The 19,762-nt window shown below is 42.9% G+C and overlaps 2 protein-coding genes across 2 annotated transcripts; one reads left to right on the plus strand and one right to left on the minus strand.

The window, feature by feature from the left end:
* The first annotated feature begins 8,662 nt into the window (after positions 1-8,662).
* Positions 8,663-9,589, plus strand: LOC120666679. The gene has a single exon (XM_039946586.1). The coding sequence runs from the start codon at positions 8,754-8,756 to the stop codon at positions 9,360-9,362; it is 609 nt and encodes a 202-aa protein (XP_039802520.1). The 5' UTR covers positions 8,663-8,753; the 3' UTR covers positions 9,363-9,589.
* Positions 9,590-11,613: 2,024 nt separating this feature from the next.
* On the minus strand, positions 11,614-18,864 carry LOC120666688 (protein RETICULATA, chloroplastic-like). The gene is made up of 8 exons (XM_039946598.1): positions 18,090-18,864; positions 17,899-17,997; positions 17,583-17,803; positions 17,057-17,126; positions 16,872-16,951; positions 13,031-13,095; positions 12,092-12,309; positions 11,614-11,939 (listed from the first exon to the last, which is right to left on the minus strand). Exons 1-7 carry the CDS (start codon positions 18,153-18,155, stop codon positions 12,116-12,118), a joined length of 795 nt encoding a protein of 264 aa, XP_039802532.1. The 5' UTR covers positions 18,156-18,864; the 3' UTR covers positions 11,614-11,939; positions 12,092-12,115.
* Positions 18,865-19,762: the final 898 nt, after the last annotated feature.

Genomic DNA, 19,762 nt, shown 5'->3' on the forward strand with positions numbered 1-19,762 from the left:
TCCTGTCCGGTGGATGTGGCCCGCCTTTCATGATGTAGAGGCGGTACGTGCTGTAAGATTAGAATGACATATAGTAATAATTAATAAAATAATAATTTAGAAATGCATAAATTATTGACAAACTAAATATGCATGGAATTGGAATGTCAAGAAATATCTTACTTTTGTAAAATGCCTATGAACTCCTTGTATCGTCTTCGGTCATAGAATGGTTAGCAGAAGGTACTTCCGCTTGTGACATAGCCACGGTGGAAGGTTGAATATGGTCAGCAGCACTGGCCATGTGCTGTGCGTGCTGCTTCTTTCACCAAATGGATTCATCCCGTCGGTGCTCAATGAGAACCGTACATTTCTTTTTTTCTTCTCCAAAAAGTTCATGATTGGCATCGAAAGTCTTTCACTGGCGAGTATTAGATGGGTGTCGAAGCTTTCCATCATTCTTTATGGATTGATCGTCATGCCACGTCATCAGTTTAGCAGTGTTCGGATTTGAGAACAAACACTTTAGGCGGTCGATCACTGGTAGGTACCACATCACCAAGGCAGGAATTTTGCGTTGACAAGTATCATCCTCTGCTTCACAAACTGCACTTTTCTTTGATGCCCTCTTCCTCTTCCCGACAGTGGATCCGACACCATCCTCACTAAAACTGGCATTACTTTTGTAACGACTAGCTTCACAGTTTGGGCACTTAGTCAATGCTGCATAGTCACCATGGTATAGTATGCAGTGGTTTGGACAAGTGTGTATTCTTTGCACACGCATTTTCAGAGAATTGATAAGCTTCTTCGCTTCATATGTGTTTTTGGAAACAAAGTTGGGCTTTGGAAGCAATTGACCAAGAAGAATAAGCAGATCATTGAAACTATTATCTGACCAGCAGAACTTAGCCTTAAGGATTAAAAGTTGTAGCACAAAATGCAAGACTGTCCACTCCTTCCCACAACCATCATACATACGGTCCTTTGCGGCCTTCTTCAATGTCTCGAAGTGCTCTAACCCTTTATCACTGTCTAGCAACACTTCCGGTTCAATATGGCGCAACATTTCCTCCATATCGATATCATGTTCCTCTTCTTCTTGAGCACGCAAATCATCATTGCCACCTGCATGGTCACCATTATTATTTTCAAGATCACCTTCATGCATCATACCATGATCACCGGGATCCTCATCATCATCTTCATCAGCATCTTGCACTTCATTATTGACATTGTTGACGCATGTGTTGCTAGTTAATTGTGCCTCACCATGGTGTACCCAAACCTTGTAATCAACTATAAAACCGCGTTGGATCAAATGTGTTTTGATTACATCAGTGTTCTCCCATACTATATTGTTCTTGCAGTCAAAGCACAGACAACGGATTTGCTTTGTCCTATTAATGTGAGCATGCTCTTTCGCGGCCTTAACAAACTTTGATACTCCCGTCATGAAAGAATATGAATGTCTCTTTATGCCGTACATCCATGCCTTATCCATCCTGAAGCTCTCTATGACAATAAATGTAATATTAAACAAAACTCAACTAATCGCTAATGTAATTTATTTTGACAACAATTATATTATAGTATGTAAAATTTTCTAAAACTTATTAACAATAAAAATCAAGGTCTTAGTGCTAGATCAATTGACTCTTGAAGCTCTTAGTTCTAAATCCTATGGTAATAAATGTAATAATAAGTAAAACACAATTAATTTATTTTGATAACATTTAAAGTACAAAAATATTATCTACTAATTATTAAGAGTAAAAGACAAACTTCTAGTTATAGATAATACTAGATAAAAAATAAACTATTATTACAAAAACCAAGCTCATACTCTTTCTCTCTCCTATTTTTCCTAAACCTAGATCTAGATGATTTTCAAGCTCATAATGGAGGAAAAACATATTAAAACTTGTAAGCAATGGTTCAATCATGCCTAATCATTCAAGAAAGAATGGAAACAAATTAACTTCTAGCTCAATTGCTTCTAGAATGAGGAAGAACACCATGGATGCTCTCCTCCAAAGACAACACAATTTAAGCTCTAAACTATGGATTAAACTTGAAAAAGAAGCTAAATATAGCACAAACTTACCTTTTAGAGTCACCTCCTCCAAGGAATTCAAGAACAAAACCTTCCCCCTTGTATTTAGTGATTTTGGAGCTGTACCCGAGCTCCTTTCGGGCACAGTCCAAAGAAAGGGCGCTGTGTAGAGAAGAAATAGTTTTAGATATTTTAATGACGATTTGTGCTGGCGGGCCATATAACAGCCCGCCAGCACAAATGGTATTTATGCTGGCGGGCTACATAACCGCCCGCCAGCACAAATGTCCCTGTCTTTCCTAGTGGGCACTTAAGAGGCCCGCCAGCAAAGATACCCTTTGTGCTGGCGGGCGCTAGCCAAGTGGGCCTTGCTGGATTTGTGCTGGCGGGTTCCAAATATGCCCGCCAGCTCAAATTATTTTTGGCCTAGTGTCACGTTTTCTGTCGCGCCTCGTATCATATCCCTGCACTGTACATATATACACTGTAGAAAAAATACAAAGCTGCAGCACAGTAACACTTTTTTACAGTAGTACTACAGTAACACGGTACTATGCATGAGGTGTTGCAACTTCACTATGCTGCACTCCATGAATTATATGCACGTAAGTGGTGCCAGACCCGGGGGCAACAGGACAGCTCACAGGCGTAAAATGTTCTAGAAATAGGAATGAAATATGTACAATTCCTTATCCTCGTGTAACTGCTCGGACACGAGTACAACTAGTCTGAATAGATGGAAACTATTCGAGTAGTACTCGGGTAGGACTCATAAGCTAGTATTCGACTAGAATTTCTATATAACCCTGACCTCCAGACTATATAAGAGCGGGCTGCGGGCAGGAATCCCTTCCAAATAATACACATCTAAGGCAGTACAAACAAGCACACAGGATGTGGATTCAAAAAAAATAGCACACAAGACGTAGAGTATTACACACACTGTGGTCCAAACCTTTCTAAAATTTCGTATGTTCGTTGCACCATTGAGTTTCGAATCTTGATAAGCCCTCACCTAATAAAACTAACCACCTCAGAAGTATTTTTCGGTGGGCTTGCGGCTAAACACCGACATTGGTTGCTGCAACAACGGTCCAAGAACGAATAATGAAGGTGCCGGCGACATCCAACGGTCCGAGGAAAACCTTGGGTCGAATTGAATAGTGGAGTGATTGCATGGATGTAACTGGTGGCAGAGCTAATTCATCAAGAGAAAAAAGATCTGGCCAAAAGGAACACAGCGTTGTCGTCTATCCAATGGGAATCATAGCATAACCTCCAAATCCAATCCTCATGGAAGAGGATGCAGGTGCAGAACAAGAAATGGCTTTCACCTCGGGCTAGGCATGTGGGCATCTGCTGGATTACCTAAATTTAAGTTAAAAAAATCCTAGTAGTTTAGGTATAGAGCCCGCATGTATAAAATTATTTGAGGTAAACTTTGCTGGACCCTTTGCTAGGTGTAAAATTGATTCAAGAAATACTAGTGACTATGTGTCAGTACATCGCAACCAAATAATCTCAACCCACAGGCCACAACCACCACCACTGACATGGCATGATTTATGTTGCTTAGTATTTTTGAAATAAGCCTATTTTTCTATCCAAAAGGTGATGAGAGTGTCATTTTATATTGTTTTTTTACAAAACACAGTACAGATGCATCTTTCGAGATCCACCCTACAATATGGGGTCAAAAAGCCAAAAAAAATAAGTGATTCATTTTTAGCCCTTATAAAAAGAAAACGGATTCTTGAACCTCTTTAACACTCATAAATGCACGCACACTCACCCATAGGAATACATGCACGCAATCTCTAAGAGACTAAGCCGGCAGATCCTCGAGATTGACGAAGTCACCATTGGCGCCTCGTTATCGACGAGCACAAATCGCATATCACTGAAGAATAGTGTCATTTTATATTATTAATATATAGATTGCGCAATATGAAAGATGACACCCCCAACCTATATATTAACAGCCACAATACATCAAGGTTCTAAAAAACGCTAGACGCTAGGCGAACGCTTGCCTATGGTTTAGAGTTTTTGTGATTAAACGTAGATTGAACATGATTAAACGTGTGTTGTGATTAAACGACACTGTGATTAAACGCAACGCTTGGCCACCGTTCAGCATTTAATCAAGATTAAACGATGTTTAAAAACGTTTTTTAGAACACTGCAATACATAGATCCAGACTCAAAGCAAACAGGTCTACAGCCATCAATAGCCATCGTTCTTTGTATTATGGTTCTTGTTGATGCTCCAACTATATAAACATCATTTATTTCTCACAAGATAAGATATCTTATTGGTCATGTATGTTAATGCCCCAACTAAATGATGCAGAAGTTGATGGTTTTTAAGCGGTCAGTTTTCAGTTTGTTGGATGTCTCACTGTTGTTAAGGTCTTGTTTAGTTCACTTTTCATTTTGCGTTTTTGCGTTTTTTAAGAGAATCTTTAATATTTGAAGTATTAAATGTAGACTAATTACAGATCTCGTCTGTAAACTACGAGACGAATCTAATGAGACTAATTAGAGGATCATTAGAGTATATTTACTGTAGCATTACTTTATCAATTTAGTATCTAATCACGTCCTAATTAGGCTCATTAGATTCGTCTCGCGATTTACGGTCCATTTTTGTAATGCGATTTATTTTTTTACTACATTTAGTACACCATACAAGTGATTTACAAAAATTTTGTGTTTTGCGTTTACAGGATTTAAACAAGACCTAAGTTTAATTTACAAGCACATGTTTCTGAGTGCACTAGAAAATGGTCATGAGTGTGGGTTCATAATTGAGATCATATCGATGTCAGTTTTTGGACCAGCAATTAATGAGTGGAATTGATATAGCCAATCTGTATATATGTGTTTGGAACCGACAGTAATAATACTCTGCATGTCTCTGTCAGTTATGAAAGCGTGATATAAATTCACACACCTTTATTATGCAAAAAGATAAATTTCCTGCACCACGATCACGCCTTGTACGATATAGCAGTATGCTCCATCGTACATTGTAAGGATGGAAACGGATCGGATTCGCATGTAATCGGATTCGGATAGCACTTTTTACCATATTTTAAATCGAATACGGATACGAATTCGGATATTCTCGGATACGAATACAAAACGGATGTCTCAGATTCAGATTCGAATTCAGATATTAACTTGATATATGAGCTAAACTTTAGCTATTTTCTTTATTAGTAGTTTTAGATTATAAAATCGTTATACATGTACAAACCAAAGTATAATAATATAATAAAGATATCTAGTTAAAAATAACTTATTTATCAATAAATATGTTAATAAATAAATACACAAAAATAAAATTAGAAATAAAAATATATTGCAATAAACATATAAATAATTTTGTTATATAAAAATAAAAATATAGAAGTAATTTTAAAATAAAATAGAAATATTTAAAAGTAAATTTATTTTTTTATCTCTTTATTATAAAATGGGTGGTGAGAAATACTTCATATAATTTTTAAAATAGTGTTTGAATGAAAACGGATACGGATAGTGTCGGATATTGTCGAATACGGATGTGGAATTGGATAGAGAAAACCAATGAAAATCGGATTCGGATGTATCCACTTTGCTGCCACATTAAATTCGAATACGGATACGGATATCCATATTGACGTTTAAGCGGATACGAATATCGGATAATTCGGGTATCTACTATCCGTTTCCTATCCTTAGTACATTGCAACAAGTCAGCCTTGGGGCAACCACAATGTTGTAAAAAGTTAGCATTAGACAATAAATACAGCGCTACTTGTGAGCAACAAACATTGTAGGAATGCACCGTAAGAAAAGATTTCTTGAGTGCATCGTAAGCTTAGAGCTGAACATAAGCAATAAAAAAACATTTTCTGTCACTTCATCTCTCCCTCACGCAGGGCTGTTGATGCTTTTTCTTTTATACGGAGTAGTACTCACACATTGTGTCACAGTCATTAGGCCTTGTTTAGATGTCTAAATTTTTAGGTGTAAAATACCGTAGCACTTTTATTTATATTTAATAATTATTATTCCGTTATGGGTTAATTAGGTTCAAAAGATTCGTCTCATAAATTATAGTTAAATTGTATAATTAGTTATTTTGTTTACCTACATTTAATACTTCATGCATGCGTTAGAACATTCGATATGATGGAGAATCTTATAAAATTTTTGAATTTCGAAGACAACTAAACAAGATCTAGCTATTGCCGATTTTATCTGGACCCCACCTTAAGGTGTACTAACCATTTACCACTAGAGCTGCCTATACTCACTCTGTTCGGCTGGCTGTGGCTAGTGGTTGGTGCTAATTTACTGTGATAAAAAATATTGTTTGCTGGTAGCTAGTGTTGATTTGGTGTAGGAGAAAAATACTACTGGTGATTGCCAGCAAAACAAAGTGACTAGTATCCAATGAGTCAGTTCACGTACTACTAGATGCCGTGCGGGTCCCACATGGAGGTCCATCTCGGCCCAGTATATGGCGGTTTTTTCATTTTTATATTAAAAAAACAAAATTTCAAAAATATATGCCGAATAGGGAAATTTTTAAAAATGAGTACCTGTCGCCCCTGTGGCGATAGGGTGTCGCCCATCCAGTTGGCGACAGGACCTAAATGTAAAAAAAATTACATTTAGGTCTTGGCGCCCAGGGCGCATTAAACAGTGAAATTGTAAAATCGATATAAAATCGTAGAGAAATCAGAAAAATACAAACTCATCTGTTCTGGATTCTATGAAACAAGATCTACAACTTTTGTTACATAAAGTTTTCATTTGATCAATGTATCTTGCTCTATTTTAAATACCAGTTTAATACATTTTTATTTAAATCTCAAGATCCATCCTTTGGATGCATGCCATCTTTGGCCAGAGTGTTGCATGTGGTGAGTATAGTCTTGTGTAAAATTGGTAGGCCCAAAAAACACTTCTAGCATAAGTTTTTAAATTAGATCTTGCAATATATCTAGTTTAAATGAGTTATTTATCCATGCTACTATACTGAGTTTTAGGAGCCATAACTTTTATAAGTCTTATTTTATTTCCTAAGAGCTATAGAAAAAGTTTGGTAAATTTTAGGTAAGTACAACTGGACCAAATGAATTATGACTAAGGTAAATGCACTAAATCAAGATAAATAGTTCTTGTACCTAGAAAAAACTAAAATAATTCATTTGGTCTAGTTATGATTATCTAAAATTTACCACACTTTTTCTATAGCTCTTAAAAAATAAAATAATGGTACTGTAAAAGTTATGGCTCCTAAAACTCATTATAGCAGCATGGACAAATAACTCATTTAAACTAGACATATTGCAAGATCTAATTTAAAAAACTTATTCTAGAAATGTTTGCTGGGCTTACCAATTTTGCACAAGCCTATGCTCACCATATGCAATACTCTGGCCAAAGATGACATATATCCAAAGGATGGATCTTGAGATTTAAATAAAAGTGCATTAAACTGGTATTTAAAATAAAACAAGATACATTAATCAAATAAAAAACTTTATGTAACAAAAGTTGTAGACCATGTTACATAGAATCCAGAACAGTTGATTTTGTATTTTTCCGATTTTTCTACGATTTTATATCGATTTTACAAATTTACTATTTAATGCGTCCTTGGCGCTAGGTCCTAAATATAATTTTTTTATATTTAAGTCATGTCGCCAACTGGATGGGCGACAGGCCCCCCGCCCCATTAGGGGGCGACAGGCACCCATTTTTAAAAATTTTCCTATTCGGCATATATTTTTGAAATTTTGTTTTTTTAAATATAAAAATGAAAAAAAACCTAGTATATGCCAGATCGGTCCAGCCCAATCTTCGTTCCAGCCCAATCTTCGTTCCGTGCCGCGGCAAACCGGGTCGTGGGCTGGCCCAAACGCACAGTCCTCCTGCTCTCTCACCCCCTTCAGCAAATTCAGAGTATGTACTGCCCGTCTGCCCTGCCCCAGTCAGAGACAGAGCCCGTTGCGTTGCATCGCCCTCTTGTTCGTGTTCCTCACCAAGACATCGCCGTCGGACGAGGCGGAAACGGCTTTTGTCACCACTGACTCTATCTCTGTCTGGTAGTCAATCTAGGATCTGAATTTGTTCAGCAGGGTTGCTTCTAGTATTTTGCTCAAGATTCGAAAACTAAAAGAATGTTTACTTAATTCAGTTGATATGGTATCTAATTATCTTTTCAAAGTGATCTGAGTGCTAGTGCTTGTCGGAACATTCTACTCGATGCAGATGAAGGAGATGGCCGGCCGGAGTAGATGATGGCCACCAACGCGTTGGAGTCCGCGGCTCCTGATCAGGCGACGGGACGACGCGGCGTGCGACGGGACGACACAGCGTGCGACGGGAGGAACGACGCATTAGTTGATCGGTAATTTTTGTGGGCCTGTTTTTTATTTTTATCAAGCCCAAATGGCAAACTCTTGGAGATAGCCTTCTTTTCAATTTGGCATATATTTTAACAAGTTGTCAAATCACAAGATTTGTCAAGTTAATTTTGGCAAATTCTTGGAGATGCTGTAAGATGTATATGAACCCCCCGAGATAAACCCCACGCGCTTTCTCCTTTGCTCCGTGGGCCCCACCTGCGCTCATATGCGCACACGTGCTCACTGACCCCAAACCCCCCGCGTCCCTTCCCCACCACCACAACCGAGAATCCAATCCAGCCAAGGCCATGGACGGCGGCGACATCGCGGCCGGCGGCGGCGGCGGGGGCGGGGGCACGAGCATCCACGTCACGGCGCTGGACGGCATCGTGAACGTGAACTCGCTCTTCACGCTCGCCGCGTTCGTGGGCCTGGCGTGGCGCCCCTCCGCCGACGGGCCGGGGCTCGCCGCCGGCGCCGACCGCGCGGGCAGCCCCTGCGCAGCCGGGGACCGCGCCGAGTCCGACCTCGTCTCCTTCCACGTCCTCGCCTTCGCTTGCTTCCTCTTCTCCAGCCTCGTCGCGCTCTGCCTCAAGCAGCTCGTCCGCACCTTCCCGCCCCACCGCCGCCGCGGCGCCGCCGCCGGCCCCTCCTCCTCGTCGTCCGCCCTCGGCCGGACGGCGCGGATCAACCGCGCCGCGCTCCGCGTCGGGATCCTGGCCTCCGCCGTGGGCTCCGTCGCCGGCTGCGGCTTCCTCATGATGGCGCTCGTCAACGTCGTGCAGGTGAAGCTCGGCCGCCTCGGCTGCGGCGCCGGCGGCTCCGCCGCCTGGGCCGCCGTCGTGCCGCTCGTCACGCTCGTCCCCGCCGCCATGCTCATCTACATCGGCATCGTCTTCTACGCCTTCACCCGCTAGCAGATCGACAACAAGCAAGAGCAGAATCTGGTGTTTGGACCAGATCTTGTCTGTGAAATGAAATCCTCAGATCTTGTGTGTCACCTTGTCTGTACAATGCAGCTTGCGTTTGTAAATTGTATGCTTGTGATTGTGTTTTCTGGTCTGCTTATTTTGAGCAAAGTGAATCTGTTGCAAACTTTTATCTGAATCCTTCAAGTTGGACATGGACTGCACTTGCCATGTTATTAGTCAGGTGTGCCAAGAGTGAAGCAATGATGGACCTCAGCTGCTGGTTTCACTCTATTCTGATGACTGCTCCCCCAGGCACCCAACAGTATTTTTCTCTCATACCAAACCAACACCAGTCATCCAGCAGTAATTTTCTCTCATAGCAAACCAGCACTAGCCACAGCCAGCCGAACGGAGTGTTTGTCTCAGTTTCATACTCAGCTGGAATTTTTTTTTTGAAAAACTATACTCAGCTGGAAATGAAACTGTGCCAGGTCCCAAGATTTGAGTTTGTCGTTATCTGCATTGTGTAATGTTGTTGTTTTTGTATGTCTTTTTTCTTATGGAAGATGCATTGTGGTTTAGAGCACCCTGTACATTTGCCAAGTGCTGCCCTGCTCGTCCACAGCATTGCCCATCGAAATGAAACCCCAATCACAAGATGTGAGGAGCCACAAGGAGCCAGCCACGTTGATTTCTAGAGAACCTTGCTGGGGAGGTTGCCATCGAAGCGAGACAGCTGGTTGCTCTCTCAGTACCGACAACTGACTAGAAAAAGTTGGGTTCCACATCAACAATTTTGTTTGATATGGTCCTGTTTAGTTGGTGAAACGTTGTTGGTTTTGGTACTTTACCACATCGTTGTTACTTGACAAATAATATCGAGTTATGGACTAATTAGACTTAAAAGATTCATCTCGTGCTACTCAGTTAGACTGTGTAATTAATTATTTTTTCAACTGCATTGAATGTTCCATGCATGTGTCCGAATATTCGATGTGACGGGTACTGTAGGAAATTTTTTGGGAACTAAACAGGGCCAGCAATGTCAGTTAAGAGAAAATGAAGGCATTGTAGCATTGGGCCTGATTCAGAAGTACTAGCAGAGTCTGAAAATTATTCAGAGACAGTGATGCTTAGGCATCAAGTGGTCTTGTCCCTTGTGAAAAATTTAAAACCCTATCCCACTGGGGAACCTGTGCAGATGACCCATCTTATCTTATAGACGATGAAATGTTGACATCTTATATACAAGAGGATCTTACCACATGGCATATATGAAGTCCATGTCAGGCAGCACTTCAGGACATGTGACACAGACAACTTCATCAACTTGTAAGAACTAGCCAGAGAGATTATTAGCCTATAATAAGGTTTAGTATACACGGTTCATACTTGGGCATGCAGAACAGAATTTGATTCATTTCACCCACTGTCTGCACTATATCACAAGAAATCACTGCCATCATCTCCTCTAAGGTAGTAAGGTTTGAGCATCATATGACAAAACCAAGCACTAAGATGTGTCAGAAAGTAAGAGTTAGGAATTAGGATGCTATCTTTGAATGATTTAATTGTTTAGGATAGAGTAAACTATGAGGGCTTTATTTTGGTTTCGATTATAATGTTCCAGCCATCTCTGCACACTCCAATTTACTCATGAATGCAGATTCTGCAACGCTCAATGGCGACGCATGGCGCTGAGCATCATCTGCCTGCACATTTCAGTCTAAATTACTGATGACACTGGAAACAGCAAGTGAACGATTGAGAAAAGCAAAACCAAAAGCATAGTTAGTTATCCTAGTGTTCTTAATTATGAACGACATCAGCTTTAGAGTTGCTGAGAGCGTGGCCATCTGTTCTGACAAACTGTCAACACGATGTAGAAACACATGAAGACTATTACAGCTTGATCGAGACCCAAACGGCAGGTTGCGTTGGATCGTCAGTCACTTGGATGCATTCACGCGGTCAATGCAGAGAGCGGCGGCGGCAGCCAGCCGAGCTGGTTCGCCGGCGATCTCTGCAGAAGGGGAGGTGCGGCGTAATGCACGTTCTTCAATTGGGTGCCTGTTTGCTTCTTTTTTTTCTCTCTCGACATTAGTTGCCTTCGGCCGACCTGTTCAATTTCCTTGATTCCAGTGCTGTTGCTAGACGGGTGCTGATTTGTTGTGAGAGAAAAATAGTTGGCTGGTGCTGATTTAGTGTGAGACAAAAACACTGTTGGCTGATTACAGCGAACAGAGTGTATAGAGTGTATGTTGCCACTGCCACATAGTCAAATATATTAAATATTATGGAGACAAAATCATTTCAATCAAACAGATCCAGCTATCCGACATCTTCAACAAGAAAATAAACAATTCTATCTCTTGTGGTTCTACCCTGCCTAAGCACTCCTAATGCTAGCTCCGCTCAGTCTCAGAATCACTGTGAGGAACTATCACATTTATTTTTGAGATCTTCTGCACCCCCGAGCAATTATTGATACCATGTCTCTAACTTGTGACAGTGAAAATTCGACGAATGTGGTTGGAACAACAAACAGCAGATCGCGCACAACAGCATCACTGTGAATGGTGACTGCAATAACAAGCATATGAGTTTTCAGCACAAAGGTGGCCACTACAAGGAATGTACATCTACAGTTTTATTGGCTACATCAAGAGAAGAGATTAGTATATTCAAGAAAAGACAAAACGCATGTACATCAAAAAGGTAAAAGAATATCTCACCACGAAAATGTGAAAGCTTGCAACTCACTGGCAGCCAGTCATTCTCGCCCAGTCGACAAACTGCATTCCTCCGTACACATTATTGGCAAAGCGAACGCCGACAGTGAATGCCAGAGAAGCAGCTGGGACACGCTTGGCAACAGGTGATGCCTCAACCAAGCGCTCTAGTCCATTAATAATCTGATAACGTGTGTTGGAAGAAACACCAAGGAATACACCTGCAACAATCAGAACGATTTATTGTTTAGAAAGCTTCAATAGATGCAATCAAGAAATATCAAAACATGAATCCTATGAGAACATCTGAGTAACAACCAGCGAAAATAACTAAGCTTAACAGAACCTCAGATTTTGACTAGTGTAAACAGAAAGTTGTAATCACAGTAAGCTTTAAACAGATGCATATGAATGCCACCAGTGAAACAAGACATTGACTTAATGACTTCTAAAGAGACTGGCTAAATATCAGTTGTTGTCATCATATTCATACAACATGGCTTTCATAAAAAAATACATCTTGTTGAATCAACACACCCTCATTGTAACCTCACGAGTCTTAATTCACTATCAGTGTTCAAAACAAAGTCATCCAAACAAACAAATAAGCATTTGAGAAACTTAAAATACAGCACAAGAGCCATTCAAATTCAGGAGCGGTGCAAGCGGGGGAAGATCCATCTAGATCAAACAAATTTAATAAAATTCCTTTTTTAAGAGAAGACCTAGATACTACTACCACACGTATATTCATAAGAAAATAAATTTTGTACATGATCATGTACCCGAAATATATAAATTCAGTGAATGCATTCTGTAAAGAAACCTCCACATATTTTGTTCAACCTCACAGGGATGAAAGAGAAACATAAATCTAGCAATATGCACATGCAAATAATTTAGATATAAAGGTCATAGAACAATCTGGCTGGCCACCCTTACCCCACAAAGCAGAAGTTTTGAGAAGAGGTGGAACAGGTACATCATCCTCTGACTTCTTAACACTCCTGTGGTACAAATTTCAAGGAAATGACAAAGTCAGAGATTCTACATAAACAATTTGAGAAGAGACTGCCAAATTTGATCACGATAAACATCTTAATTTTTATAAGGACAGAAAGGTAAAAGAATTGTACTCTTTTGTATTATAATTGTTTATTTTAAAATCAGAACTTAAAATTTTTTATAGCAAACTAAGTTCAGAAAAGATCAGTTTACTTTGATCTCCTTGTATATCAGAACGAATACCAAATAAAACTCTATATAAGTTGGTTCACAAGCATCATGGTTGGTACTTGGTATCATACTAGCAATGGTAAAAAACTTAATTGCAGCTGATAGTGATTTAATGAAATATATAGCTGAGATATATAATGTAAGTGAGCAAAAATGCCTAACGAGCATTGAATGAAGTATTTCAGTGGCCATATGGTCCCTCCTGTTTACTCTATCCACGTTTGAAATGGGAATTTGCATATATACATCTGATAGTTTTGGGGGAGATATCAACCACAATCACCACTAAAGCACTCTCTTTTGTTTGGGCTACCAAATCAACATGGTACAATTCACAAAAATAAAATCATGTGGTCTATGGAGCGTTCTAGCACCATTTAATTCTCATACTCAAAACAAAATGAATAAGTTTGAAGAGCACTAGAATTTGTTATTAGCTCTTCATTTTACTTTGAACTTATCATTTGCCAGAATTTTCCTCATTTCGGTTACTCTCTCAACATAATGAATTTGAACTTCATAATATATAGGATAAAGTCTATTTTTGGCCATCCAACTCTTGCCTCGGTTTGGTTTTGGCCATCGAACTCCAAAATCGGGTATCTTCGACCACTCAACTGTCAAAACCGTTCACATTTGGCCATCTGGCTGTTTTGGTGGCCGGTTTCGCTGACGTGGACGCCGCGTCGCAGTAGGGCCCACTTGTCAGCGTTACAACCCCTCTCACTTCTCTCTATCTCCCTCATTCTCTCTCCTATCTCATCTCCTTCCTCCTCTCTCCTTCCTGCTCGCCGGCGCGGCCTCCCCCAGCGCCCTCCCTCCCCTGAGCGGCGCGACGACCGCATCCTCGGCGGCGTGGTCGGCCGGCAGCGGCAGGCCCAGCGCCCTCCGCCTGTCCTCCGCGGCCCGCATCGCGGCGTCGAGGGCGTCGAGCGGCCGCCGCGCCCCCTCCTCCGTGGCGGCGCCTCGAGCGCCTTGTCCCAGCGGGCGAGCACGTCGGGCCCACCCTGGCGCACCCGGCCTGCGCCTTGCCGAGCTCGGCGATGGCGTGGAGGTACGCCCGGTGCACGCGCCGCGCGCGGTCCCGGGCTAGCACACCCTCCCTGGACTCTGCGGTTCCATTCCCGCAGCCGCGCGCTACTTACCTTCCCAGCAATCGATCAGACTGTCGAGGAGCGCTCATTCCCATTCCTTTTTTTTATCCAGCGCGGGGCCTTCCTTCCTGACGCATGATGCGGTCTGCTAAGTTAATATTCCTTTTTTTTCTTTCGTTTTCTAAGTTTGAGTTCTATTAAATCAAGTGTTATATTTTTTTTCTTTTTCAATATTTTTGCCTTCTATTATGTTGTCTCCTAAGAAGTTTTGTTTGATAATTGTTTCATCGAAGTTATGCTGAAAAATATTTCTCAAAAAGTTGGATAGTGAACTTAATAGTAGATGTTGTGCAAGAAGTTTTCCAGATAATATTTCTCAGGAAATTGGATAGTGAACTTATACATAAAAGTTGTGTGAGAACTTATTATGAGAGTTACGCTAATAAAATTTTTGTTACGCTAATAATTTTTTCCAATAAATTTTCTGAAAAAAGTTATGTATGTAAGTTGTATGTTGTGTAAAGTTATGCTAAAAAATATTGTGTAAAAATTTGATTGGAAGAAATTTCCGTATCATAAAAATTGTGAGGAAAAAATATTGCTAGGAAGTTATTTGGAAAGAAAATTTATACATAAATTTTATGTGCATAAATTATGAATATCCAAAACTAGAAAATGAGGGATGATAAAAGTTTCCCAAAAAGGAAACACGTGCTCTGTCGGAGATCAAGCGCCAGGGGTCTTCCTGGCGCGCACGCGCTAATTAGTGCGCCCCCTGGACTCCCACACGTCCGCCGCCGCGCCGCCGTCCCCTGAGGCGATGACGAGCGCGACGTCGACGCCGCAGAGCATGGAGAGCTCCCCTGCCCTCTTCTTGAACGCCTCCTTCCTCCTACCGAACGTGCCGGGGCAGGGGAGGAAGGAGGGAGCGGCGGTAGGGGCCGCCGGGGCAGGGGAGGAAGGAGGAAGCGGTGGGAGGGGGCCGCCGGGGTAGGGGAGCTGCGGCGGCGGTGCCCAGGGTAGGTGCGGCCGCGGTGGGTTTGGTCTGTTCGAGGACGAGCACCGCCGCTGGCTCGCCTGCACGCCGCCGCGGACCACGCCTGCGACGCAGAGCACGCCCCGCCTCCCCGCCGCCCCGCCTTGCTCCGCCGGAAACGGCACCGCGGCCGGAGCCGCCATGACCGCCGAGCAGAGGAACCGGGAGAGAGGAGAGAGAGGGGGAGAAAAGAAAGAGATAGAGGAGAGAGAGGATGGCTAACAAGTGGGCCCCACTGCCACGTGGCGTCCACTTCAGCGAAACCGGCCACCAAAACAGCCGGATGGCCAAATGTGAACGGTTTTGATAGTTGAGTGGTCGAAGATACCCAGTTTTGGAGTTCGATGGCCAAAACCAAACCGAGGCAAGAGTTGGATGGCCAAAAATGGACTTTATCCTAATATATACACAGATTGTATTGAGCAGCATATCATCAGAATTTTTAAATTATTTCGCATTAATTAGGTACTCCTGAAACTGGTAGCATAATTGCACCCACATCACCCATTTTGGACTAAATAACAAACCAGGATCTGCAGAATTAATTAGCTGGGTGTTCCATTTTTATGTGCTATTGATCTTTCTTTTTTCTACCCCTCATAAGCCTAAATCATGATGACATGACCTGAAATATTCGGCTATCCTTTCACATGGCAATTCTTATCAACTCCAATTATCTTCATGTATCTCTTCTTTTGGACAAAAGTCTTCCTATATTGTTTATTGATGATTCAAGAAAAACACAATATCGTCGAGCTCCCAACCAAGCTCCATCACAAGGTGCAGTTCTAATCCTACCATCATTAATTGTTAGTTAGAACCTATATCAAACTCCAGTCCAGTAAACATACTAAGGCCCTGTTTGTTTCAGCTTCTGGGCACTTTTGGACTACTAGTTTTCAGATGTCCAAAACCTGAATGCCCCCAAAAGCCAGAAGGGTGCTTCTAGCTTCTGGCTTTTGGAGGCTTTTGGCTTTTGGAGATCCCAAAATCCAATGGTCTAAAAGTGTCCAAAAAGCTCAACCAAACAGTGCCAAAACAAGCCAATGAACCGCCAAACATGTTTGTACTAACAGTCTATATAGCTATCACCTGATAATTGAGTAACTGAAAAACAAGCAGGTAATAGATAAACACTGATTAAGCAACCAGTAATGAGCCTTATAATGCATAGACTTTAATATAACCTAGTCTGTACACACGTTTTTGCAGTGTACTTGAACAGATTACCAAGGGTCATGCAAGCAAATGCCACAAGGCAGGATGCAACTCAAGTATGTTCCTTTTCCAGAAAAAAAAAGAATAAAAAACTGGACCACATATGCTTGTTAAATAGAACAACAAGATGAGAAAGCAAATCTATAAACATGATAAGAATTTTCATGATAGCAATATAGTACAAGGAGAATAAAATTACCTTTTGGCAGTCATTATCAAATTAGCAATCCCTTGTCCCACAATGCCACAAAAGAATCCAACACAGCCATATAAAACTCCCTGTTCTCGGAGCAAATACCTCAGGCATTAGAAAGACAGATGGTTGCTAACATTTCAGGGTGAAAGTTAGCAGTAAGCCAAGTATTGCACCAAACAAAGAGTTACCTTAAAAAAGTATGTCCCAATCCGTTGTTGTACAGAAAATTTGCATCCTGGCCTTTCAGCTTCAAAAACACTGCAAGAATTAACTTCTGTGAGCATTACTCAAATGAATGGTGGAATGCACTAATGAGAAAAAAAAAGGAACGGTGTTGCTATCATATGATAGTGGTGAAACTACAAGTCACTCATTAATTCTGGAGGTTATAGAAAAAAATAATATAGGCACTTGGCCATAAGAGGATTGATATTCTGAAGGCTCTTGTGTTCGTGTCTAAAATAACAAAGAGTACTCCACGCCTGAACAGAAGTTCTAAGCTACAAGATGGAAACTAAACTTCAACTGACATGTGAGATATTCAATAGATGAATTATGATAATTTCAAAATCAATTATTTATAAGCTAACTTTCACCCCCAAGAAAAATTTTAAACGCAGATTTCCAAGGTTTTAGAATGCTTTTAGGAATGAAAATCAAAGGCATGCCAAGTAAATAACCATGCGCGCAAAATAGTTATTGTTCAGGACTCACCTGCTTGGGAGGGCATCATAAGCATGCCTAACCCGCCCAAGGAGACCTTCTGATGCAGATCCACCACCGAATCGAGCATATGGTGCCAACATGCCAACTAAAGCTACATTAACAACTACTCCTACCAACATATCCGCTGCATACAGCTCAAACTCTGACCAAAACTCCTCCCCCCTCTTCTGAACCTCTGCAAATGTCGCGCAACATGTATCGATAACTATCTGCAACATATGCCACAGAACACATGATCAAAACCATACCGCAAACAATCATCGATCAATGCACAATACTGTTGAAAACAAACAGTCGAACCTACCTCCGTCCCGATTTTGAAGAGGAATGCAGGATCAACCAGCATCCTGTTCCGGAGAAGCGCACAGGACCTAATGGCCGGACCCAGGGGCCACGCCGACGCCTTCCGCACCCAACCAGCAGAACGATTTCACGTTAGCAGGAACCTCGATCGACTCTCTCCCTTATCAGCAACGAGAAGACGGCAGAGCTCACCTGCATGTCCAGGTATCTGAGCAGCAGCAGCTTCTGAATGCCGACGCTCTTGGCCGCCTGGACCATGTCCGCGGGCAAGCTGGGCAGGCTGACCCCGCGCTTCTCGGCCTCCTGCACCACCTGGTCGAAGCTCAGGACGGGCCCGAACTCGTCCTCCCCCTCCTCGCCGTCACCCCCGCCATCCTCCCCGTCCCCGCCGCCGGGCGGGAACTTGCCGTTCCCGCCAGCCCCGTCGTCGACATCCGCGCCGCCCGCCTCACCGTGCGTCTCCGGGAGCGCGACGGGCTGGGCCGCCGCGCCCACGTGCTCCGTGGCGTCCCCGGCCTCCGGCACGTCGACGGCCGGGCCAGAGGCGACCACGCCGCCATCCGCGCTCGCCCGCGGCGGAGGGAGGTCGGCGCGGATTCCCCTGGCGCTGGCGGCGCCCCACCTCGTGGCGCTCGGGCGGGGGCAGCCGCCCCGGCGCGCGAGCAGGCCGGCGGCATTGGAGGCGCGCGCCCGCGCAGGAGAACGCCATGCTCATGGCCGCTCCGCTCGCCGCCGCGCTCCTGAGAACCCGCGCGCGCGCAGAGAGAGAAATGGTCAGATTGGGGCAGCTCGAACAACCGCGGAAAAAAAATCTCTGCGCGGCGAGAGGAGGGAAGCGAGCGAGCGAGCGCGCGCACCGGAGGTGGATCAATGGGATTCTGGGGTGGAACTGGGAGGGTTCGGCTGGGATTGGAGGGGAAGAGAGGGGTTGGTGGGGATTGGTGGGGTGGCGGCTGGCGGCGCGGCGGGAAGAAGCAGCGTGCGGACGGGGGGAAGCGGTGGTTGGGGGAGGCTGCTGGGTTTTGGGGGCGGCCGGAGGGCGCGCGGGCCGTGACATGGACACTCCGGCCCACGTTTCTGCCCGTTGCTCGGTGGCGCTATGACAGGTGGGGCCCTAGGGCTGCCGAGTGAGGTTTTTGCTTTTTTTTTCTAGCAAATTTTCATATAAATAAATATATTGATTAGCGTACCACTATAATACTAAATGTGGATTTATAAAAATACTATTTTTTTTATTGGTTTCTTTGACTCCTGGTCAACCGTTCTCGCGACCTTGCATAGGTTTCTATTGTTTGATTCTTAATTAATGATTGATCCACCTAATTGGATCTTGCAATTGTAGGTTTGTCACGGCGCTGAGAGTTGCGCACGGATCTAGCTTACTTCGATAGTGATGGGTCAAATCGTACGAGTTGCGATGTTTTCCCTTTGCGGTTGCTCGGTAAATTACCGAATTGCGCGCGGGGGCCGGGTGTGATGTTGATATGTAGCATCTTTGCCTTGCCTATGATAGCCATTTCTCGTAAATGTCGGCGATTGGTGATTGCTCATACAAAGATTTAGCAGGCGCAGCTTAGCATTTTTAGATAACGATATAGTTTTATTCTTATGAGTTACTCTAGCTACTCACTCGGACCATGAATATATATAGGGAACATATCAGGTGCAAACCAATCCTTTCGTGCAAACTTTAATCTGATTCACCGGATAACATCCAAATGGCATGGGAGATTGTGTAATTTTACACTTAACCGCCTGCCCTAATCACCTTATGCAAATCCCCCTCCCACTCTCCCTACGCACCACCTTGAATGTGGATCCGGTGGCCCAGATTGAAGTTTGCACAGCTTGTTTGAAGAGGTTGG

The sequence above is a fragment of the Panicum virgatum genome, chromosome 2K, assembly GCF_016808335.1.
Source record: "Panicum virgatum strain AP13 chromosome 2K, P.virgatum_v5, whole genome shotgun sequence".
In the NCBI taxonomy this organism is placed as follows: Eukaryota; Viridiplantae; Streptophyta; class Magnoliopsida; order Poales; family Poaceae; genus Panicum; species Panicum virgatum.